Here is a 25,423-nt window from a genome sequence, read left to right on the forward strand (position 1 = left end):
AAGTCTACTGTAATGCCATAAAAACAAAAGGCAAGAGAGAATACTTGACATCTTTTTTCATTTGCATGAAGAAGTTCATCCTTTCATATTCTAGGAAAGAATGCAAGGTACATACCTTCTGATCACACATCAGTGTGATCTTAAATAAATTGAGTTTAATATTGGAAACACTGACTGGAAATTAGGAGAATTGAGATCCATATAGCAGAAAGGTTGAAGCTGTATAGAGGAAAGCTGTCCACTGTTATACACTGAAACCTACAACCACAATTTTTAAAAAATGCATATAAAAACCTGCTCGATTGCCTGCAGAGATTTGACACTTCTCTTTACTTCCTTTTGTCAAATTCCCTTCCAGTCCAGTCCCCAAACCCCGATGTATGTGATCCGCTCTATTATCTCAACCTCATGATACAATTTCTGGTCCACTCGAAGACCTTTTAACTATTTTGGTAAAAGGTACATTGGCTCAGGAGAAGGGGCGCTCCAGTGTGGTTTATAGACATGAAGTCTGGAATCAGTAGACCCCACTGGCATTTTTTTTAGAGTAGTTATTACCCGCCAACTTTTCTTCTGAAGGAGAGAAAACTAAGCCACACTCAAGGCCGCCACGCCACGAAAAACAACCTTAATCGGCGCGCCAGGGCAACCCTTCCGAGGTCAAGTTGATAAGGAATTCCAGTCGCCTGATATAACGAGTATCTGATTTGGAACAGACACTTTTTCCTTAAAGCTTACACGAGTTGCACGGAGTACAACACCCCCTCAGCCTCGCTCTCCTGTCCCCCCCCATCCCGCTCCCCATCCACAGGCAGTGAGCTGTTTCCGCCGTCCCGAGTCACGTGCGCCCGGGGATTAAAGCGCCTTGGCCAGGCTGCTCCGCGATGGAGCCTTTGGGTCGAAGTCGATCGGGGATTCCTCCAACTCAGGCGACGCCGCTGCCGGCCGCTGCCTTGCCGTCGGGGAGGCCGGGCGCGGCCCCGCCTAAAGCAGCCATGGGCGACTCGACGAAGGAGGAGGAGGAGGAGGTAGCCCCCGTCAGAGTGGCTATTACGGGGTAGTCGCCCGGGGGGCGCATCTTTGAGGGGCTGCAGCTTCCGTCTTGCTCGGGTACCCCGACTTTAGGCCGAAGGATGTTGTCGCCCCTTTCCTCCCCACCCCACGGATTGTGCTATTTCCCCTCTCTAAATGCTCTCCTGCCTTCTAAACCACTTTCCTCTACTACCCGTACGGCGTCCCTTTCGCGTTGGAGCACCAAGCGGGAGGTTGTATAGTTACTTTGGCATCCCCGGGCGCCTTCGAAGAGGATCCGCACTTGGGATGATGGGGGGAATTGTCGGTTGCCGGCCATCCTCCGCTTCAGATGTCAGGCGAGCAAAAACTCTTTTGTTCGTCGCTGGTGCCGCGAAAAGTTTGTCCTTACGGGGCGGACAAACCGAGGGGGAGTGAATGGGAGACGGCGTCAGTTTTGGATTGACAGGCTCCGTTGTTTATCTGTGTTTCTCTACTACTATTCCGCAACCGCGCTAGAGTTCAACAAGCCGAAGAAGACATTTGCTACGCATTCCTTTGCTTCGTTTTGGCTCAAGTTTGCCGGAGCCCTGGATTGGGCGGAGCGAATATTGTAAGAGAAACGCTGAAAGCAAGGGTCGTCGCCAAGCGGCCTCCTCTTATTCTGTACCGTCCGGTTGGTTTGCCTTTGAGCCCTATCTTTCTCAGCCAGTTTAGGAATAATGGGAATTGAGATCTGGCATAGGTAAAGAAAGCTAACGGCCTGGCTTTTGTGCCTCTTCTGACAGTCCCCTCTTCTAAGCCATTGGAATAAATCCTGCCCCATCATAAGCTTTCAGGAGTGTATGGGATCCATTCTGGGTCGGTCCGGGAACCAGAAGTTTAGTCTTCTGAGCTTTTGGACTCATGCCGGAGGCCGAATTTCTTTACCAGAATGTGTCTACCAAAATGTACTTGTCCCAGGATGTGAGACACATTCTAGCAGAGAGAAATTCCATGAAGATGGGCTCTAGCATTGAGTCCAAAAGCTTGGAAGGCTAAACCTCTGGTCCCAGTGACCAATCCAGGTTTGATCCTGCAGCATTATCCTGGGTCTTCATTCCAGGGGTGTGTACTGTGGACTGAAGATGAACAAAGAAGGACATCTCTGATGAATTCAAAAACACCCATAGCCTTATGTATTTTTTTTGACTGGTTGCCGGCTTTTTTCCTCCCCTGTAAGCCAACATAGCTACTGTAGATTTTTTTTTTTAACTTTAAAATACTTTATCTTTTATTATTTTGCTGGTTGTAGCAAATGTCCTAACTGAAAGCAGAAGCTGCCCTAAAGGCCAAGAATGCCTTCTCCATTATAGGAATGCTCCATTTTTAAAAAAATAAACTGGATTTTGTCAAAGGCTTCTTCGGAAATTTGATTGGTTCACATCACAGAAAATAACTTTCTTTTCCAGATTCCATTTTTTTAAAAAGTGTGTGATCTTACTTTTCCAAGCTATAAAATGGCAAGTAGGCATTCAGTTACACCTAATCTCAGGAAAGGCTGGGTCTCGATCTGCACATGACCTTTGGTGGTGAGACTGGTATGATTCTTTTGTCCTAGGCATTTGCTTGAGCTTGTTGAATGTGAATGGGCTGCACTGTTTTATATTGCAAATGGGATGTTATGATCTGTTGTTCGCACAATACTGTAAGCTTTATTCTCTATCTTGAGTTCCCAGATAATTCTTTGAGACACCCCTTCAAGTATCTTCAGAACGTTATATACCCTCTGGTTGCCTTATCTCAAAACTAACCACATACATTTCTATATCACCTTTCAGGACTTGTTTTTTTCAGTCCCTTCCATGTTCTCTGAACCTTGTGTTTTTATGTCATCTTAAATAATGGAGTTTGGATGCAATTCTTAAAGTGGGGTTTGACCAATTCATATAAAATTCTGTAACTGGAAACTATACTTTTCTTGATAGAACCAAAACTCAATTGCATTTGGCTTTTTTTCCATATTGTTATGCAGGCTATTTGAAGCTCCATACATAGACCTGGACAATTACATCACTTTTCAAGACTATTTAATCAATTGTAACTAGGATGGACATGGTGGCTCAGTGGCTAAGATGCTGAGCTTGTCGATCGAAAGGTCGGCAGTTCAGTGGTTTGAATCCCTAGTGCCGTGTAATGGGGTAAACTCCCGTTACTTGTCCCAGCTTCTGCCAACCTTGCAGTTCGAAAGCACGTAAAAATTGCAAGTAGAAAAATAGGGACCACTCTGGGAATATAACAGCATTCCACGTGCCTTTGGCATTTAGTCATGCCAGCCATATGACCAGAGACCTCTTTGGAGAATGCTGGCTTTGAAATGGAAATGAGCACCGCCCCCTAGAGTCGGGAACCACTAGCACATATGTGCAAGGGGAACCTTTACATTTACCTATTAACTAGAGGGGTATAACTGCTATGATAGCAAAGTATAATAGAAACATTTTTTGTGGGGCTGCTTGTAAGATTTTTGGTACTGCCTGAACAAGTTCCTGCAGTTTTCTTGGCAAGGTTTTTCAGAAGTGGTTTTCTATTACCTCTTTCCAAGGGCTGAGAGAGAATGACTGGCCAGTTTCCTTTTGTGCCTAAGGCAGAAATAGAACTCATGGTCTTCAGGTTTCTCCCCGGATACTTTAAACTGACCCTAATAGGAACATAGAATGGACAAATTAATTAGTCTGTTGCTGGCTCACCATTGTCTTGCCTGGTTAGGCAGGGGCCAGAAGTTGGAACATGTGTTTTCGTCCTGTGGGAGCATGTGTTGTTCCAGTGAGTAACCCACATATACATGGGCATCATTGTAACAGCTACCTATTGAATTACTGGAAATTCGCAAAGAGGGCAATTTTAGTTCACACGGGCAAATTGAGTTGATAAAATAGTTGCATGTGATAAATTAGTATTTCTGGTTATTTTTCCCCCCCAAATTAAATAGTAACTGTTGTAAAGGAGAGGGAGGAAAAACAATGGTGCATGGACAGTATTGTGTCCCCTTGCTTCTGAGTATAGTGAAATTTACCACCCAAATGCTAATTCCTGCATTTTTCTCAACCTGTAGTATTTCCAAAAGAACAACTGAAATTGTTTGTATTCTAGCAGAAACTAAAAGGATAATATGCATTGTATACTCTGGTACAATACATTTCCACAATACAGTACAGTCTGAAATCTGGTCAGGGCCTAAAAATACATGATGCAACAGTTTCATAGAAGCTAAATTAATCTAATCAAGAAATGAATAGAAGACATCAAATTAGCCTATATATACATTCTGAGTTCCATCATTGAGGAAAGATAGCCTTCAAATGTAATTTGTTCTTGGCAATGAGAGTGTAAATGAAAAAAGGCCAATAAAGCATTATCAAATATTTTCCATGTATTGGACCTTCAAAAAAGCATTTGTTGCTTTAATCAAGGAGAGAACCAATCTAGAAATAAGGAGAAATTTCTAGACAGTTACAAAATTAATCAGTGGAACGACGTGCCTCCAGATGTTGTAGAAGCTTCAACACTGGAAGTTTTTAAGAAGAGATTGGACAACCATTTGTCTGAAACAGAGGGTTCCTGCTTGAGCAGAAGATTGGACTTTAATGGGTGGGATTCAAATTTTTTAACAACCAGTTCTGTGGCGTGGCTTAGTTGGTGGGTGTGACTTGGTCACTTTTTTCAGTGCCATTGTAACTTTGAATGGTCACTAAATGAACTTTTGTAAGTCAAGGATTACCTGTACAAAAATACAAAAAGCTTCTTTGCTTGCAAAACACTGCCCTAAATACCAATCATTAGATTAAAAATACCTGCAAGCCGAAGTTACAAATCAGGCAGGGTGCCAGAGCACCTTGAGGAATTAAGATAGTTAAAATGCAATGATAACTATCAGCAGACAACTCTTGCTCATAAAGTAAAACCCTTTAGCAGAGTGGTCGTTTAAGCTCTACAGAAAGAGCACCCCCAGGAAAAGCAATCCTTAGATCCATTTGCACCACTTAAAGATACCAGCTGGTCTCACTCATCTCACAAGATATCCTAAGGAAATCATCCAGATTTAAGGAAAGGTCACATGCCCTCCAGAAAGGCAGTAAAAAAATCAGTACCAAGCTTGTATCTTGCCTCTTGGAAGTACACCCCAAAAGGACAGTGCCAGATACCACTAAAGCAGTGAAGGAAGACCCCCCTCCACAGATAGAAAGAGAAACCATAAGCAGGAAAAAATTCAAACACAATACAAATAATTAAATCACAAGAGTAGCTGTTGCTTGTTAAACCAATTCCCAGAACAAATAGACACAAGAACTAGCCAGATTTATCAAACCAGTTTCTTTTCAGGAACAAAGATTAATCTTTTTCCTTCCAAACAAAGCTGAATAGGGGAAATTATCCCATCAATAAATACAGATTAAATGTCACCAAGCACAGAATTAAACTTCACCCAAAACCAGTTTTAGACCAAAACTCAGAAAGGGTATGTAAACTCACGCTAGAATGTCAATCTTTCTAGCTAGGTAAGAAGATATATTTCCAGGAGAGTATTTCTTCCAACAGCAGTGTAAAAAGCTTTAAAACAACCCTTCAAAAATCTTTTTAAGTATACTGCCAAGAATGTAATAAGGGTGGAAAAAAACAAAAGGAGATTTCTTCTAACTACCAGTTCTCTAAACTGCTTAGAAAGTTAACAAGCAGTTCTATAGAACCAGTCAGAACTGGTAGAATACCACCCCTGACTAGAAGACCTCCCAAGCTCCTTTTCAACTCTGTTATTCTGTTATTTTGTTCCTTCTTTTAAAGGTTTTTTGTCAGTTTTATAGTGTTTAAATCAGACATACAATTTGAGATTGCTTCGGAGATTAAGATAAAGGTTTTATCAATAGTTCTGAGTTTCACAGGTATTCCAGGCACTTGGCTGCTGGTGAAACAGACCTTACAGATGCACGGGTATACTCTGTTCCCTATCATCAAGCTGAAGATATAGCATGGGGTTTTGCTTGTCTTAAAGTTGTCCTTAGGTAGGATGGCTTCGGGTACACATACAAATGCAGGAATGATGTCTGAGCTGAAAGTCAGGACGAAAGTTGGGGGAGAATTCAATCTGATAAGTTAAACTGCAGGCCTTTGACATTTTCCACAAAAAACCAAAATAGAGTAGAATAAGTGGGTGGGAGTTTTCCAACTCAGCTCTAAAAGAAGGGTTTCTTTTTAAAAAAAAATCTGCAATAATAGCTGGCTTTGTAATCTAAAGCGTAATGGGGCACTCATTTGAATTCTTCTTACCAATTCTTATTTCTGGTCATCTGAAAGGGGGCTTTGTTGCAATGGCACTGGAATCTTTCTCAAAGGCTGCAGCTATGGCTGCACAGTATTGCATGCTCATAGAAAGATATTACATCATTTCTGCAATGACTAGCTCTCCTCTTGAAGGGAATCCATATGCTTCATTAAGGTTGGCAAGTGACTCATGAGTGTGATTAGGTAATGAACAAGGTATCTTTATTCCTCTAAGATGTGTATTCCTTTGGTGAAAAAAAAAGTCAGGGTTTTACACCCACAGTAGACAAGAACATTATCTAAAGCTTCTGTTCCACCCTTTCTTCACTGCATTCAAGAGAGAACTCTTCAGAAACTAGTAAGTGACGCTCTAATAGCAATAGCTCCTAGACTTATCTACTGCTTCAAAGTGCTTTACAGCACTCTCCAAGCAGTTTACAGAGTCAGCATATTTCCCCCCAGCTCCTCATTTTGCTGACCTTGGAAAGATGAATCAAAGGCTGAATCAACCTTTAGCCGGTCAAAATCAAACTCCAGGCAGTGAACAGAGTCAGCCTGCAATATTGCATTCTAACCACTGTGCCGCTGCGGCTCTATAATGAACTGGATGACGATGGATTCTGATTCCCAGCATTCTTCACATTGGTTCGTGCTGAGTGACGCAACAGAGTTAAAGGTCAGCCAGATTTGATGGGTCACAAATTCTCCATTCTTCCCTGAGAGTTGCTGCTTCAAAGAATTTCTGAGTATCACTGTGAGACTGAGTTGAGGCAGCAGCTGGACCAAACCCAATTTCTGGTTTAAAGTCCCCAGGTTGCTGGGTTAAACTAAAACCAGGTATTTGGAATATTTGCATTGTCCAATATATTTAACACAAAAGTATATTTTATTTTATTGTTATTTATTTTATTTGATTTGTCAATTGCTTACAAGATAATAGGTATAAGTAAAAACATAGTTATGAATACATGGATACATATAAGAAAAATAAAAGAAACAATAGGACAGGGATGATAGGCACATTGGTGCATTTATGCACGCCCCTTACAGACCTCTTAGGAAAGGGGTGAGGTCAATAGTAGAAAGTCTAAGGTTAAAGTTTTTGGGGTTTGGGGAAGAAACCACAGAGACAGGTAGAGTATTCCAGACATTAACCACTCTGTTGCTGAAGTCGTATTTCCTGCAATCAAGTTTGGTGCGATTAACCTTGAGTTTGTATCTATTGTGTGCTCTTGTGTTGTTATGGTTGAAGCTGAAGTATTCATTGACAGGTAGGACATTGCAATGTATGATTTTATATACTATACTTAGATTGGACTGAAGGCGGCATAGTTCTAGGTTTTCTAGGTCTAGAATTTCAAGTCTGGTGGCATAAGGTATTCTGCAACAAGTAGAGGATTGGAGAACTGTATTGCATTGATAAAAGAAAAGCATAAAATAAAATTATGCTATGTTTCGTCCTCTTCTTTGTACTCTCATTCTAAATAGCAGGCTGAGGAATTCTGGGAGTTGAAGTCCGCAAGTCTTAAAGTTGCCAAGTTTGGGGACCCCTGCTAAACAGGATGACCTCTCTGAACAGTCAGAACTTTTGTGCCAGACTTTTTTTTCCAAGACCACTACTTAAGTAATAAAAATGTTAACGATTACATTTTAATAACTAAACCATACAGCTAAAGCAATATCTACTATTGTTGTCTTACATAATGCTTGCTGATATATGGGTCTGTAAATCATCTATCAGCAAATGTTTTGCTGCCAAGCCCTCTAAATTAGGACAGGATGTCAGACTGATTTCCAAGAGACATCACAAGGGGCTTTAAACCTTGTGTATTTTTATGCTATAAACTTTAGAAGAGATAACTAAAGCTAGTTTATCATGCAGTCCTGTGAATGTTGACTTACAAGTCTGATCTGTTGAATTTAATGAAATTTACTACTTGTGATGTGGACACAGAACTAATGTCACACATTCAGCAACAGTTTCTTATAAAAAAAAAAACTCTGTCATCACTCGTACATATCCACCACATTCATTTTATTTTCACATTTATCGTTAATAAATGCTGCCATCATTGATTAATATCATTAACTATAGCAAGGCTGGGGCTGAAATATTCTGTGCTGTAATCATATTGCTTTCTAGTAACAAAAGAATGAAATGCTATTGTAGGATACATGTGAGGAGCTTACAGCTTTAAAGAAATTGCTGAACTACAACTTGCATTTCATAGAGTAGCCAGTGCTTATCAGTGCTTGGAGTTGAGTTTAGCAGGTTCTGAAGGAGCAAAAAAAATGCACAGAAAATTGTTATGCTGATCTACTTTCAGTCAAAATTCACCCATATTGAATATACCATATTTTTTCATTTTATCGATAGCGTCTTCTGTTGGCGGCAGCATATGTCTACGATGCCCAATATAATAGGAACATCCCATTTGAGACTTCACCAAAGGCGATCAGGTAAAGCCAGGGCTATAACAATTCTGAAATGCAGTGTAAAGTGCTATGTTATTAAGCATAAGCATTCTAGGACCCAGTCATCACTAAAGATATTTTTTTCAAGCTATGTTGAAAGGTTTGGCTCTCCAATAAACTGAATAAGCATTAGTGAATGACATTAATTTTTGGTGCTTTGTCTCCAGTTTCCTTCACATTTGGGTCCAAATGTAGTTAAAACTAGTTGCTACTCTTTTAAAATAAAATTGAAATAGTACTTCAATTTCAATTATTCACAATGGGTTTGTGAAGGTCTTAAGCTGAAGCTGGTGCCATATTCTTCTGAAGATATATAATTTGCTTCTGTGTGCAGAGTCAGAGAAGATCTCCATCCAGACCTTTCCAGACTTTTAAATCTACAATTTGATTCTGTCTTATCATGGTTTGGGGTATTGTTTTATTCTGTGTATCAGAATAGTAAATGACAGAATTAAGGTCTTTTATTTTACTTCAGAAGTAACATGAAATCTGGGACAGAAATATCATAATATTTCTTAACAATATCCTGTCTTGTCTAGTAGTTTTTCTCCCAAGTTTGGAAAGGGTATGTTTTTAATGACGTAGCAATGACTTCAAAGTAATAGCAAGGACTCACTTTTATGACATGTTGAGAGCAATGTCTTTGCAATATCTACGATTATAGTTTTTTTAATTGTTAGAACAAGCTAAGGATTCTTGTTTGAACCTACTTGATTGTTGTTGTTTTTAGCAATGTTTCAATCATTTCTATATTTTTTCTTTACTCAGGCTTTATTATCTCTATAACCATTGGGCCATGCAAGCAGGTACTTATTTCTTCATTTTTGTAGTCCTGGCACTTGCACTATTTGAAGAGCCAGCTGTATACCTACTTCCTTTCTTGGTAAGTATGCAGTTAAATATAACAGGCAACTCTTGGAAGTTAGAGGCTGTAACAGTGTGTGTAGAAATAGATATAAACCATGTTTATACATCCAAAAGACAAGCTAACAAATTTAGGAAGCAAACAAAAATATTAGACTGCCTTCCCTCTAGCAGCAAATATTCAGATAAGTAGAGATCAGCAACAGACAAATAATCAGGCAGAAAACAATACTGTAATCAAGGAACCAAAGAGGAAGCCACACTCCCACCAAAACTGTTCAAACATGCACTGATGATGTTACCAAGTTGGGTAATGAAACGTCTGCAAGCAAGCAACCAAGCTGAAAGAGCACCAAGAACAAGTGTGTGTGTTAAAGCAATCTTAAGCATGGTCATTATGATATGCAGTTTTCCTCCTTTGACTTGGATTTTGTATTTGTTTATTTCTGAATTTATCTATTCTTCTTTTCAATAGATTACATCAGTGATTGAAGTCTTATGCCTTTTTGTTTTCTTTGGAAGACTCATCCATTTTGCACACGTTACACCTCGTAATACATTCTGGAAAGATACAAAGAACATCTGCATCATGATAACAGTCTTGGTGGGTTTTAACTTGTACAGCATATGCCTTTTGCAAATAGTGGCTTGTCACAGTTTCATGTGAAATCATTTTTTGGAAATCAGTAGAAACTGAGGTACTCCCGGGCTCCATTTTCGCTGGCAGAGGGATGCAGGAGGCCATCATGGCCAAAGCCAGGCCCAAGGGGAGGCTCACACAGCCCCTCAAGTTCTGTTTTTGCTGGCATAGGGCTAGCAAAACAAACTAAAAACAAAAGGAGAAATGCTTCCCTTTTTGCATTTGAGCATGCAAGAAGGAACAGGAAAGGAGAACGGGAAAGAGGAAAGAAAAAGAAGATGGGAAGAGAGCAAGGAAGGAAAAATAAGGGAAGAGGGGAAGGAAGAAGAAAGAATGAAGAAGGAAGGAAAAAAGAAGGAAGGAAGGAAGGAAGGAAGGAAGGAAGGAAGGAAGGAAGGAAGGAAGGAAGGAAGGGGATTATAATGAGAGGGAGGGAGGGCCTGAGGGAAGTCCTGGCTTAGCCCTTGGCCAACATGGATATCGAGTTGGCCACACCCACCCTGGCTACACCAAGCTCCCCAAGGTCAAAGACAACCCTCAACAAAATTGAATTTGACAACCCTGATCTATAACATTATATAGTGGCTCTGTGCTTGCGTGCTGATGTTTCTGCAATCAGTTTTAGATGGGCTAAGTCCATTAACTTAACTATGGTTTAAGTCTCTTGACCCATAGTTGTAATTGCTATGAGATTAAAATGAGAGAAGAAACACACCCCATGTGTTTTGGGTTTTTTTGAGCTCCTTGAAGAAAAATGGGGTGTAAATCTATTTATAACACAGTAGTGGAAAATGGATGATTTGTGCTATTCTCCAATATTTTGCATCTCCACCATAGAGAAATGATGGGCAGCTCATTTTGGTTTGAGATTTTGTGAAGTTAACATATATAAGCTTATCATCCTGTGTACAATAACACAGATCATGCTGTTGAATTTTGATAGTACAATTGTAGCAGAGGATCTGTTGTGACCTGCCTAGAATTTGGTCTTAAGATGGGTGGCCATATAAATTTATTTGTTTGTTTGTCAAACATACAAGACAACAAGTATAAGCATGAACATAAACAAGAACAAAGGGAGTAAATACAGATAAATGGGGGACAGTAAGACAGGGATGTTAGGCATGCTGGTGCGCTTATGCACACCCCCTTTAAGGACCTTAATGTTTTAATTATTAATATTATTAAATTATTTATAATTAATAAATTAAAATTAATGTTTTAAATAAATAAATAAAAACAGATCTAGGGCCTACCTGTAGCAGCTAGGTTGTCTACTACATCTTTTGATTGCATTGGTATGTTGCCTACACTAAAGGCATGCTGGAGTCTCTAGTATCATTTATTCATATATTTGTGAATTGATCCATATCAGTTCCAAACATTGTCCGTGGAGGTGTTTACTGATGGATACCAACTAGACCAAGTAGGCAATTGATACTTAAAATTGTTGTATAACAATCATAAAAGAGCTCTTTTGGCATAGTTTTTAATGCAGTGGATTGTATATCAGTTCTTGTTTGCTTAAACAGGTGCAACTCAGCACATATAACTACTGTGTATATGGTATATATGTATCATATTAGCATATAAGCATTTGGATAAGAAAGAATTGTATTAGTCTAACAATCACTGTACTTGCAAATGTTGCATTTCAAAAGAGGTTTCTGTTAATGGCAATGAAACAAACAAGAATAATTTCAATCGTGGATTAAAGCTGGCTGGATTGACTTTGGTTGCATAATCTTAATTCAAAAGTGCTTATTGCTTTTCATTATCTGGAACTCAAATTTCTCTAAAATATCTAGGCTGGATTCATGCATTTTCAAGGAGACTGCTTTATAAGGACTCAAGTAGCCCCTCATGCATTTCGTCGTACTGTCCTCCAGGGGTGGGATTCTACTGGTTTGGACTGGTTCGGGCGAACCCCTTGTTCTGATGATCAGCTGGCCTTGAACCGGTTCACTGCGATGAGCATGTGGGCCCACGCACCAGCCTCTGCGCTTTCCTGTGCTTTATTCCCTTTGTTTAGAGCACAGCTGATTTGCGTGGCAAAGCGGTTTGCCGGGCCTCAGCTATTTTAGTCACAGGGGCTGCAGTTGAAGGTAAGTATGGGCTTTTTAAAAACACAGAGCTTGTGTGCAGAATATACATTTGGTGAGAACACTCAAGTGCACATTCATGAGCTAAGCGCACAATCACTGAACTGGTTGTTATACCGGTGGAATCCCACCCCTGCTGTCCTCTGTATACAAAGCCCTGGTGCAACAATGGCGAAAGGTTTTTAATCTAGTCATGTAGAGCAGAGGCCTCCAACCTTAGCAACTTTAAGACTTGTGGACTTCAACTCCCAGAATTCCTCAGTCAGCTTTTCTGGCTGTGGAATTCTGGGAGTTGAAGTCCACAAATCTTAAAGTTGCCAAGGTTGGAGACCTCTGATGTAGAGAATCATTGGTGCACCCTGCTCATTCTGGATTCAAATCTGCATGTAAACTAACTTACAGTCCTTATTTCATTCTATTTCCCCACATTTCTGAAACAGAAGACATGAAGAATGACCGTAGAGCTTTTGAGATCAATACCCAGCAACTAAACACTGACTCTTTTGTCCTATACTTTGCTCCCTTTGTGGATGCCAGCACAAATCTCTGGCATATAAGACCCAAATTTACCATTTTATGAGGTCAGATTCTTGACTCTTGTATACTAATTATCTTGTGTGTGAAATCTTAATCCACAAGCATAACTTGATTTTCAGCTTATTGGAAAAGAGACTCCTCCCTGTCATTAAGTGTTTGTTTAAATTTAATTGCTTAAATGTAAGTTGCTTTTTCTTCTTCCTTTGAAATTGTAGATGACATTGATTGACCTAATTATCTATGGCACTCTTAGAACCTTGAACATTCACGGTGTTCGATGGTCCAGGCCATTGAGGCCCATCTTCTTAATAAACTTTGCGGAGAGTCGTCAGGTAAGAAACTAGAGTGGGTAATTTCCATGTTTGACAGTCTTAAATACAGTTAGTATTTAACAATACAGTTAGTAGATAATGTTGCTGTGGTTGCTATTATGTGTATGCGCTTCAGAGGATATTTTCGTCTCTCTTTTTGGGAAAAAAAATTTTTTTTTCTTCCTCCCTCTGTCTTCTGTGGAAATAGGCAGGCTTGACCTGGCCTGCCTTTGGGAAAGAGGAAGCATGAAATAAGGTATTGTTGAGCCCCTGAAAGCCAGGGAACATGGTGGACTGACCTGTGAGGGTTTTGAAAATTCTGCATGTGATGGTGGGAACAACTAATTTGAAGAGGTCTAGAGCAGGGGTCTCCAACCTTGGCAACTTTAAGGCTTGTGGACTTCAACTCCCAGAATTCCTCAGCCAGCTTTGCTGGCTGAGGAATTCTGGGAGCTGAAGTCCACAAGCCTTAAAGTTGCCAAGGTTGGAGACCCCTGGTCTAGAGCACTATTGAGGCAGCAGCTACAGAAAGTGCAGGTCCTATACCCTGTGCATCATTCTGTGTTTTTTTTTAAATTTAAAACACAGGTTTTTTTTAAAAAAATGTACTTTCCCCAGGAAGGACAAGTGGTGGGGGGGAATTGCATGTCAGCTGTGGAACAGGAAGTATGGCTTCTCTGTGTTGTTTGTTCCTTTTGTATTTGAAGCTGCTCTGAGCATGAAGCTTAGTTGTTGAAGCACCTGAAATGTGATGCCCAAAATGCCCATCTCCATGGCAACATCATCCTCTCTGTTTTAAAACTGAAGTCTGCCTTAAAAAGCTGCGTCCATATTTTCAGCTGACATATGAGCAAGCTAGATTTCACAAAATAATCTTGCCTCCTGGTGTCTGTGCAAATGCCTATAGCAGAGAAATCTGTGTGCTTATAATTGCTGTGTGCATGAAGGCTCTCCTCTACAGGCAGAATAATTGGAAGACAGCAATTTTTGTAAAAAAAAAATTGAAAACTGAATAAGCTTAATTGTTACCTATTACAGAACACTGAAGGGGGTTCAAGGCTTGTCATTTTGCTGCTTCCAAAAAGTTCTACTTATGCATGTATGTGTACAATCAGGACCAAATTAATTCAGCTGTGGATAATAGCCATTATAACAGCTTTGAGTTTCAAGTATGTAAACAAGATATTGATCCAGAATTGCCGTGTCCTCTACCTGGAGTTACGGTGGAGATTTGACTTGTACTGAAGAAGCTTTTGTTTATATAGATGGGAGCTTTCTTTACATGGATAGAGTGAATGTGACCCACTAAACTAGTCTTGAAGGTTGATTGATTTTTATGATATGGTTCTACTGATCCTTTAAGGAAAAAAAACATTTCCAAGGATGTAGGGAATGGTACTTCATCTCATTCGTTTCTTGGATTGTAGAACCTCTCAAATATCTGAAAAATCTCAACTTTGGAGATTGGCTCCAAGATTGTTCCCCCAGATCTGTTACTGGATATCTTGCAGCTGGATCTAATTCTTTAGGGAAAGGTAATTAGACAAGTAATAGAAGAACATGGATGCTCTTTTTGGCAGATCCGGCGAGCCTTTCGAAGCATCCGGAACACTCTGCCTGAGATCACTTATGTCTTTCTACTGTTCATGTTCAGTGTCCTGATGTTTTCTCTCATGGCTCTGAAGCTGTTTGGAGACAGGTATGGGGGCTCAGGTTAGCATCACTGCCATTGAGGTGAGTGGGTGGGAAGTGCTGTTATATAATAAATAATACTCAAGCAGTTTGTTTTAATTTCTACTTTTTGATTGCAATCCCTCATTTTTTAAAATGCATTATTGTTTTTTGTTCGAAGGAATTTGAAGACCTTGGAAGGCTTGCCCTATTTTACAAATTATCTTGAAGTGGTATTTGATATGTACGTGCTGGTGACCACTGCAAATAGCCCAGACATTATGTAGGTAATTCTCTTCTCTTCAGACCAGAAGTAGTTGTTAAGTTGAGGTGACGTGATGTGCAGAAATTCATTGTCCTTCCCCTGCCATTTTCACCATGAAACAGTCTAAGATAACTAGCCCTAATTTGAATCCTCAGCTTATATCAGAGGATGGGAAAACGAGATAAGTATGTAATAAATGTGAATTGCTGTTTCCAGCCTTCCTGCATTTCATTTGTAAATTAGATATAGAAAGATTTTGCTTTAGAAGGGGTGACCATTGGGAAGAAGTAGTAGTTACCTAGGCAACTTTTGGAAGTGTATTGTAGATATTTAGCTCTTCTAGAGAGCAGATATATGACTATTACTTCAATTTTGTGCAACAATTATGATTATAGGTGGAACTCTATTCAGTTCAGAACCATGCATCAAAAACCATGGATACATGAAATTGTTCATCATAGACAACAGTGTCTCAGCTATATTTATCAACTACAGATACACAAAATTGTGGATAATGAAACTGGAAAAAGACAGCCATCTGTATAGAGCTACATAAATGGGTTGGGTTCAAACATGGTTTATCTCTTATTTTAAATCAGCCAAAATTGGCTGGGTACATTTACAATGGCTAGATGTCATGATGTAAAACAAAACAAATCCCATTAAAAAGCCTGAGAGTAGGCAATTCTGTTATGGGAAAAGTGTTTTCTGCATTCTCATCCATTACAAATATCTGCTTTTTTTCTCTGGAAATCACTAGGGCCTTCTCTTTAGTATATTTAATGCAAATTTTCTTTCTTCCTTATAGGATGCCAGCTTATGACTTCAGCTGGTGGTACAGTTTATTTTTTATAATATATGTAATAATCAACACCTACATTTTCATGTCAGTCTTTTTAGCTGTTGTGTACAACAACTACAGGAAACACTTAAAGGTAAACTCCGCATTTGGGTAGCCCCTGCCCTTAAACCTGCTTACTGAGTTCTGAACCTCTCCAGTTTATACCCCTGAAATGTGACTTGGGGGAGGGGCAAGGAAATAAGGCACAAAATATGTACATTAAGGCTGTGATAAATTTAATGCCTCAATTTTAGCCTCTCTAAATTCCACAAAAAGGAACTGAAAGTTGTCCCTTCCAATGCAATTGCTGTACTACAACTATGGATCTTTAAAGCCATTTTTGAGTACATTATTCCAGTCACAAAAATGTTGTCCACTTCACCTTAGCTGTGGACTTAAGAGTGTTGGCCTGTTTCTGAGGTTTCCCTAATTTAAAAGTAAATTGTATTTTTTTACAAATCTTTGGTGTTCCAAGTCTGTTGATATTTCCCTCTTATGTATGGGTGATGTTGTTTATGAACTGGAGTGAATATTCACAGCTTGCGTATCTGAAATAGAGATAGTTGCCTTCCATTAGGGACAGATAGAAAACAGTCTTTGTTACAGAGACTTTGAGAGAAGGGGATATAGTGGATTCCGTATAGAATATTGTCTCTGAGTTTCAAAATTGCTTTTTGGGCTTCCCTATAAGCTCATATGATAACTTTTCTTCTTTTAACAGTTATTCATGTTTTCCAGAATGAGATCCGCAAGCTTGCTTACATGAAACGTCACAAAATGATAGAAGCCTTCAACCTCCTAAAGGTCAAAGAAAGAGATGAATTTGTTATCCAACAAGATAAGTGGAAAATTCTGGTAAAAATGGTAGCACCTCATATCAGTGCATCCCATCGAGAACTCCTTTTAAGGATATCTGATGAAGAACAGATGGGCTACGTAGGTGAGTGTCAGTTAAAGATGTCTTTAATATATGTATTGTTTCAGATTCTGATTCTTGTGTCTATGTGACTCTAAAGATTATGGAGCAGGCAAAAGGGTTATCATCATTATTGAGCGCACTTACCCCAAGATGTGCTATATTGATCGTCTTCACCTGCCTTGATGATTTTTTTTAAGAGAAGAACCAGTGGTAGATTGCTTTTAATTTAAGTCTTTAATTCTACTGACACAAAGCCCTACTTAAGTAATATATTTAAGAAAAAATACTGCCCATTTTGGACACAACTGTAGTTATTATTTACGATTTGATGAGACTAAATATAGTCAAGATGTGATCAAGTTGTATCCAGAATTCTATCTTGCACACTTGAGTCAGAAAGTGAATGTATAGATTAAATCTGATCTACTTATTCTGAGATCACGTTTCTCCTTTGAGTTGTTTCCCACAAAAGAAAAATGGATTACAAGTTGAGTCTTTTATACAGGAAACTAGTGAAAAGTTTACATTTTGATTATAATACTTTCCATTCTGACCCAAGCTTAGCAGAACCAAGAAACAGACTCCTTGTCCCGAAAACCCCCTCTTTATTTAGTTACTATGAATTCATGGCATTCGCACACAGAAAAGTCATCCAGTCACAAAGCTGTAAATTAATTATTGGCAAGGAGTCTCTGAGGCACAAGCCACAATAAGCAAATTTTCATAATAATGTGAACTAATTGTCTCCTGCAATCACCACTCCCCTTTTGCTTCTATTTATTCCCCAGGGAAGGGCCATTCAGCATCCACATGTGCCTTTCTTTCCAAGTTGGCCCCTGTTTCTTAGTTGTTCTCCTCTCTTGTGATAGCTCTGCACATACACGCATCTGGAACAGGCTTCAGCTGTTCTTCTTCCCCACTTATCTCCGATTCTGTAGGCAGCTGGAAAATGTTGGATGGCCCTGTCAAGTGAATTTCGCCCCATTTTATGACTTTTCTTCTCACATTTTTAAAGTGAATCACTGAAGTTGTTAAATTAGTAACATGGTTGTTATGTGAATCTGGCTTCCCATTGTCTTTGCTTATCAGAAGGTTGTAAAAGTGTACATGACCCCTGGACACTGCAACCGACATACACATGAACCAGCTGTCAAGCATCCAAATGTAAATCATGTGACCATGGGGATGCTGCAATGGTCATAAGTGTGAGCAATGATCGTAGGTCACTTTTTTCAGTGCTATTGTAACTTTAAACAGTCACTAAATGAACTGTTGTAAGTTGAGGATTACCTGTACACATTTTAATACAGATGAAGATTATCTTCACAAAATCTGGGTGATTCGTTCTATGCACATTCTGCAAAACACATATTTAAACGATTATTGTCCCTAATAAACACAGCATGCGTGTTCATCAGTGTCTCTGTCAAGCTATGATGATGTCAAACTGATGATACCATGGCGCAAATCCACAGGGGTGTATTGGTCATGTGATGTGAGATGCAAATGTGTAGGTTGTGGAGTTGCATGATGATGTCATCACGCACCAGTCATCCTTTCCCCCTTCCTCCATTTGTGGATGCATATCCTACCATAGATAAGCAATGAGCAAAGATTGTTGCTATTCTTTGTATCGTGCTGTGATCATTTTAATAAAAACATTTTGATTAGGGCTGCTGCTTAATTGGATTCTGTCATTCTTTTGTGTATGATAGACAAAAAATCCTTTGTACGCCTGGCTGATCTTTTGAATATAGAGGTCATCACACTGAAGGCCCGCATCCACCCCTTAGACATCTGGTTTCCACAGGTGTACAACTCTACTCCCAGCCTGGTTTTACGCAGTATAGTCCAGCACAGGTATGTCTATGTTCAGGAAATGACTTGCAATAGTCCCAGTATAATATTTCTACTTGTCCATGTGGGTGGCACATAATCTAGCAGCTGCTTTAGTGTACCAGATGTATTTTATGAAATGTAAACTCCTGGTAGACAATACACCAAATTGATCTGTATTTCATTTGTCTGCAGAGCATTCATTTGGATATATGATATTATCATACTAATTAATGCGGTCTTCATTGCACTGGATGAGAAGAATCCTTATATTTCCTATGCAGAATGGGTTTTCCTATGCTTGTATATAATTGAAATACTCCTGAAATTATATGTCTTTGAACCCAGGACTTTTTTTGCAAGAAACCAATTCTGGAACTGGTAAGTAATCCTTAGTTTTGGTCTTTTTATGATAAGCAAACCAGTTCCACCTATTTTACATCCATTCACTATGGAACATTTCACATGAAGGCTAACAATTTAGCTGCTCCACATTCAAGGTTTGGGTTGTTCTAACAATAATTAACATTTAAGAAATATTAAACAGTTTGGTATTACAGTAGAAAAATATTGAAAAGCCAGAATGAAAGGAAAGGTTCCTATCTATATGTCTATGGAGATTCTCAGTCCTCCAGGTCATGGTTTTTCCCACAGGTGCTTCTTCAAGAGCAACTGGCGCTTCTGGTTTTTCTTTGAAGACATTTCACTTCTTATCCAAGAAGCAAAACATCTTCAGAGAAAAACCAGAAAGTCTAGCTGCCTCTTCAAAAAGCACCTTTGGGTCTCCTATCTATACATTCTTGACCTTGTGTTGGATTTTTTTGGTATAACAGTCTTTGTCTTATTTCAGAAATGGTACTTGGATTTAATAATATATCTGTGTTTCAGATATGCTTTAGAAATATCACCTTTATAGCCTTCTAGAAAACATGTGTTAAAATGCCTATTAAAAATCAACAGCTGCTCTCTTACTGATTAATGACTGGCGCTTACATCAAAGATTTCAAAATATTGGCAGATTTAAAAAAATAAATAAATCAGCATTTGGGAGGTGAAAGAGGAAGAACTGTTTTCATAAGCCACCTTTCCATCTTTCTTAGGTTTGATACTTCTATCATTATTGCTGCTTTGATTGCAACAGTATTGAACACTGCACTTAAATCAGGTACTTTGGTGTGCGTATCTCCCTATAATTTTATATCTCATCTAAAGAAAAATGAGAGTAATATACTTTCTTTTAGTAGACACCTGTTGAGATTTTTAGTCAAGTTAGACACCTGAGTCAGATTTTTTTAAAAAAACAGTGCAACTATAAAACTGCAAAGTTTGGGGGAAACTTACATGGGTTACATTTAGTCACAGTACAGACCAGATTCTGGTATAACAGGAACAAGTGTAGTTTCCACTGTCTGTACATTAAATGCTCTCTGTTCAAGATCCTTCATGGAAGCAAAAATGGTGAGGAAATTGGAAAGACCTTGTTTTGTTGCAAATTCTTCCCATTGTGCTTGTTTTACATTTTGTCTGACCTTTCGTCTTAACTACCCTTAACTATAATTATCTTGTTTCATTAAAGTTAATCACAGGTGATTAATTTCAGACCACATTGAAGCTATAATTAAAAAAAATATTACTTCAAGCTCTTCACAGCTTAAGAGCAAGAGTAGGAGGCTCTCATTCTTATGACTTTCAATTGTGAGGTAATTATTACATCAAAATTGGCTTGAGGCCAAGTTCCCAGTTCCATAAATTAACAGGGTTAGATAGTTTAACATTTTAGGATTATTTTCTACTGGTCAATTTAAGCAGAGTATCCAAAAATGAATTTCACTGATATTTATCTACAGCCTAATTACAAATAACATTGAAATTGATGGCTCATTCAGGAAAATACAGAAATTTTGATAGAGGATGAGGGGCTGCTGCTCTACGTGAAGTAGATGGTTCGAGTTAGTGATGAGGATCAGGACACTGTTTTTTATTAATATGTAAATTACTTGGCACATTTCTTTTTTTCCTTAGTGACTGCATACAATAGTCAGCAAATACTGGACATTGTGTTTATCTTACGAGTTCTTAGGCTTATAAGAATTATCGACAGTGTCCAAAGGTAAGTGCTTTTTTAGAAAAACACATGTCTCATATGTCTGCAAATTAGAACAGATAGGGTACAATTGAGAATGAATAATCCGAATTGGCCTTCTTCATCCTGGTTATTTTCAGATGTGTTGGATTGTGACTCCTAACCATCAATAGGCATCATGGCTGGGGATAAGAGAGTTGCAATCAAATGCAGCTATATGAGGTTGGAAAAAGATAATTCAGTAAGTGACATGTTGACAGTACACAACTGAATGAAGAAGGGCAGCAGATGGCTTATAGCCATAGGAATGAAAGCAACTAGATGGAGAAAAGGGTTGAAAAAGTGATGCCCTCTAATGAGTGAATTGGTTAATAGTGGTTTAAAAAAACTTACATTTTCTTCCATGGTGTTTTTATGCAGTATTTCCTTCCAGGTTCCGTGTTATTATGAATACACTAATAAACATTGTGCCTACGATGCTAACCTTTGGAGCATTAATTCTGGTAAGCAGTACATAATTTTGTCCTTTTCCTTGCTTTTCCCATATAAATAAAGGTAGGTCTTAAGTTCAATCTCCAATGTGTCCAATTTAAAGGAAGATCCACAGCAAATGATGGAGAAATGATTGGCTTCCTGGATAGCACTTGCCAGTCAAAGAACTTGATTAGACAAAGAGATATTCTCAATAATAAGCAATCTCTGTGCCTCGTTATTACTTACTTATGTCAGATGTTGTCAGATGAAGAATTGTGACAAATGTTGGCTTTTGTATCTGCTTGAATCAACCCCATAGCTCCATCTGCAGTATGACTCATTTTTAATAATACTGGCTCCTGGTCTATAGACTAAAGGTCAAGATTTTTAAATGATGTGTATTGTCCTTATAGCTTTTCAGCATCCTTCTGGAAGTTGCTGTTCTTGGCTCTGTTTAAAGATCTGGAAATTAATCCTAATTAATACATGCCAATAGTATGCGCTGCCATGTTTGCTTTACAGAAAATTGAGATGAGCAACTTTCTTTTTAGAGGTAGAAATGGGGAAGACAAGATGCTCCATTTTTGAGCTAAAATAGAATACTTTATAGAATAGAATTCTTTATTGGCCAAGTGTGATTGGATACACAAGAAATTTGTCTTGGTGTAAATATCCCAGTATACATAAAAGAAAAGATACATTTGTTAAGAATCAAGAATCATAACATACAACACTTAATGATAGTCATAGGGTACAATCAGCAATCAAATCATACTAGGAAACAGTCAATATCTATTGTAAGGATACAAGCGACAAAGTTACAGTCCTACAATCACAAGTGGGAGGGGATGGGTGATAAGTAGTGATGAGAAGATTAACAGTAATAGTAGTGCAGACTTTGTAATAGTTGGACAGTATTGAGGGAATTATTTGTTTAGCAGAGTGATGGCTTTCGGGAAAAACTCTTCTTGTGTCTAGTTCTGGTGTGCAGTGCTCTACAGTATCGTTTTGAGGGAAGGAGTTGAAACAGTTTATGTCTGGGATGTGAGGGGTCTGTAAATATTTTCACAGCCCTCTTTTTGACTCGTGCAGTATACAGGTCCTCGATTGAAGGCACGTGGGTAGTAATTGTTTTTTCTGCAAGTATTTATAATTACCTAGGAATGCTTGATTATGGGGAGATTGACTGCTGGGTAGATATGCATAGGATCATGCTGGAAGAATAATTCTCCTTCTAAATTAAAGTCAGTTATTTTAATTCCATTTTAATATGCCAGAAGAAAATATTAAAGATTGTAGCATCTCTTGTACTCAATTTAGCAGTAATTCATAATTATGGCTGAAAATTATACTTTGTTTATCATGGATGTAAAAACGTCTGAAACCTATTGGCAGAATGGAAGAAGAACTATATTAAACTGAGTTCATAGTCATCATAGCCACGGTTTGCTTCTAGCCTGCTGATAAAAATTGGTTGAGTTTATAAAACATAATAAGCCATGATATAAGTCATGATTGACAAACCTTAAAGATCAGATTTGGACCATAAAATGCAAAATCAAAACTAAACTCATTACATTGTGTGATACAGTGTTGCATAAAGCCAGACTAAGTTTAATTGCCATGTTAAGTGATATCCTTATGTCCCATCAAAATCTTATTTGGAGGATTCTTAAATCTACCAGAACAACAGAAGGGGAGATGAAAAGGGATTTGTGTATGTTAAAGCTGTGATCTTATGCTCATGAATCAAAGAGGGTACACTCAGCATAAGATCACAGCTTTAACATACACAAATTCCTTTTCATTTTTTGAAGAAACCTATCTACAGTAAATGGAGTGAATGTCATTTTCATCGGAAAACTATATGTCGTGTCAGGCTGGGAATTTGCTTACTTACTCAAGGAAAATACAACAGCAGCAAAAATTGGGAGGGGACTGAGAGGATGGTTAGAACGGGAGATTGGGGACATCCTAATACATTGGTCTCTGCGACTATTTATAACCAAGTTCTGGATGTGAATTCTTGTTTTGTGAGAGTGCCCATGGTATGCTCCCTCAAAATTCTGTCTAATATTGTTAGCTAGTGACAGTGATAAAGAACAAGCTCTCCAGCTCAATATATTTTGCTTTTAATATAAACATATAAACTAGTATAAAAAACAAACAAGTTGATATCTTCTTTTTTGGCAGGTGGTATATTATGTATTTTCCATTATTGGGATGGAAATCTTCCATGGAAAAATCCAGTTCTTTGCCGGAAACACCACCTCACCACAAGCCATGTACTGTGGAAATCCTGTTTTGAGTGGAACTACATTTGCACGAGCCAAATATTGCAGGAATAACTTCAACGACATTGTGTCTTCTTTTGTTGTCCTTATGGAATTAACCATTGTCAACCAGTGGCATGATATCCTTTTTAGACAGCCATTGTAAAATATAGAGGTAAAGATACAGCTTTGAGAAGAAGCATCATTATCATCAAGGCTTGAGTTGCCAAACATGGTACAGTAGGTACATCTGTAAAGGAAGCTTCCAAAAGAAGTTCTTTGATGATTTAATCAAATCAGTTTATGCAGTCTTTACTCCCTGAGCTAGAATGTTTGGCAGAAAGTGTGTGTGTGCGTGTGTGTGTGTGTGGTATATCTGTACACATAGGTGTACATAGGTGTCTTTTCTTTTGAGCTCTCTCTGGAATTCCCAGCTTTATTATTATAAGGCAGCTTTTGAAGATAGTGAGCAGAAGCTTGTGATAAAGTTCAGAGGGCTGCTCTCACAGAAGGGGTCTGAGAATTGTTGTTAGAGAACAGGATAATGAAAGGCATTCAGAATCATTGTTTGATCATCCCTAGTCCTGTGAGAATGCAGTTTCCCTAGAATCAGGCTTTTGATCAAAAGAAGTCTTGATAGATTTATATAACTATGAAATGCCCATAGTAGCTACCTTCCTTGTTCTCCTTAATATTGTACTTCTTGCCAATGGATTTGCCCTTGTGACTCATGAGAGTGCAAAGCTGTTTTTCATCATCTTTCACATTGTTGTGGTGATTATGATTATTAAGTAAGTCTACCCCTTTATAGTCATAACATTGGAAAGTTTTATTTTTGCATGCATATTTTTCAGAAATTTGAAATTGTATTCATTTATGGAATTTATATGCCACCCACATCTGTCACAACTGGATGCTAAGTGGAGCTTATAATTGTTATATATATTAGCATATACAGCTATAGGCTAAATGGAAATTATCTGCCATCTTTTAAAGATAGGCTATTATTTGCTTGGGGAGATTCTTGTTCATTATTCACAGTGTACTTCAAGTATTGAAGTTCTGGGCCTATGTTTTATAGTTACTTGGAAGTAAATACATTTATTTGTTTTATTAGCAAGGAGGGGTAGGGAGTGTAGTCATGAGAATATTTGTAGTTTGACATTTGGAGAAGAGTAGCCAGTATTTCTGGGAAGTCACAGAACCTTGATGTGGTTTTTCTGCCTTCCAAATTCAAAAAACAATCATAAGTGAATGTTGCATTGTCTGCTATAGTCATCAACATATTTCCTTCCCTATTAGGTCATGAACCTTTGATACCAAAAAAAAAAAAAAAATCCCCAAACTCTTTTTGATTAGCATAATGGAGAAAGCAACATTTTTTTTGTGATACACCATTTTGTTAGTACTCAGGAGAATTATTCCTATCAGTGTATTATCTGCCAGTTTTATTGTTTGCCAAAATAGGATAAATCTGTATGTAAAATTTTTACCTATTTACATAAATTTTTATTTTCCATATTTTGGATCTACATCCTTATAAAGAATTGAGGGATTATATGATGTAGAGAGGTTGCAATACAGTGTAAAAAAAACACCTAACTAAATATAATAAAACCTCTTACTGAGTAAGCATAGATAAAAGCTTTGCAACCCTATTCTCTCATTCTCATCTATTTTGAGGGCTGTTCAGATTTCAATAGGCTATGCTAATAGTAGATTATAGGAAGCTACCTTCTATTTAACACTGTTTTTACTCCTTCTAGTACTAAATTAGGGTTGGCCACATAATCAGCCCCATGTTTACATTGGATCTGGCATTT

The 25,423-nt window shown here is 38.3% G+C and overlaps 1 protein-coding gene across 1 annotated transcript in view; it reads left to right on the plus strand.

Moving 5' to 3' along the window:
• The first annotated feature begins 822 nt into the window (after nucleotides 1-822).
• The window catches only part of LOC113433051 (two pore channel protein 1-like), a 31,239-nt gene continuing 6,638 nt past the window's right edge, over nucleotides 823-25,423 (plus strand). Inside the window, exons 1-16 of the mRNA XM_026695390.2 lie at nucleotides 823-1,028; nucleotides 8,687-8,769; nucleotides 9,553-9,667; nucleotides 10,124-10,252; nucleotides 13,143-13,259; nucleotides 14,819-14,937; nucleotides 15,091-15,192; nucleotides 15,983-16,109; nucleotides 16,754-16,955; nucleotides 18,650-18,794; nucleotides 18,966-19,151; nucleotides 19,871-19,935; nucleotides 20,793-20,880; nucleotides 21,287-21,356; nucleotides 23,521-23,740; nucleotides 24,301-24,391. Coding sequence (XP_026551175.1) covers nucleotides 885-1,028; nucleotides 8,687-8,769; nucleotides 9,553-9,667; nucleotides 10,124-10,252; nucleotides 13,143-13,259; nucleotides 14,819-14,937; nucleotides 15,091-15,192; nucleotides 15,983-16,109; nucleotides 16,754-16,955; nucleotides 18,650-18,794; nucleotides 18,966-19,151; nucleotides 19,871-19,935; nucleotides 20,793-20,880; nucleotides 21,287-21,356; nucleotides 23,521-23,740; nucleotides 24,301-24,391 — 2,003 coding nt within the window. The 5' untranslated portion in view covers nucleotides 823-884. The remainder of the gene's footprint in view (nucleotides 1,029-8,686; nucleotides 8,770-9,552; nucleotides 9,668-10,123; nucleotides 10,253-13,142; nucleotides 13,260-14,818; nucleotides 14,938-15,090; nucleotides 15,193-15,982; nucleotides 16,110-16,753; nucleotides 16,956-18,649; nucleotides 18,795-18,965; nucleotides 19,152-19,870; nucleotides 19,936-20,792; nucleotides 20,881-21,286; nucleotides 21,357-23,520; nucleotides 23,741-24,300; nucleotides 24,392-25,423) is intronic.

This window comes from Pseudonaja textilis, chromosome 1 (genome assembly GCF_049901715.1).
Source record: "Pseudonaja textilis isolate UNSWEBS1 chromosome 1, rPseTex1.2, whole genome shotgun sequence".
Taxonomy (NCBI): Eukaryota; Metazoa; Chordata; class Lepidosauria; order Squamata; family Elapidae; genus Pseudonaja; species Pseudonaja textilis.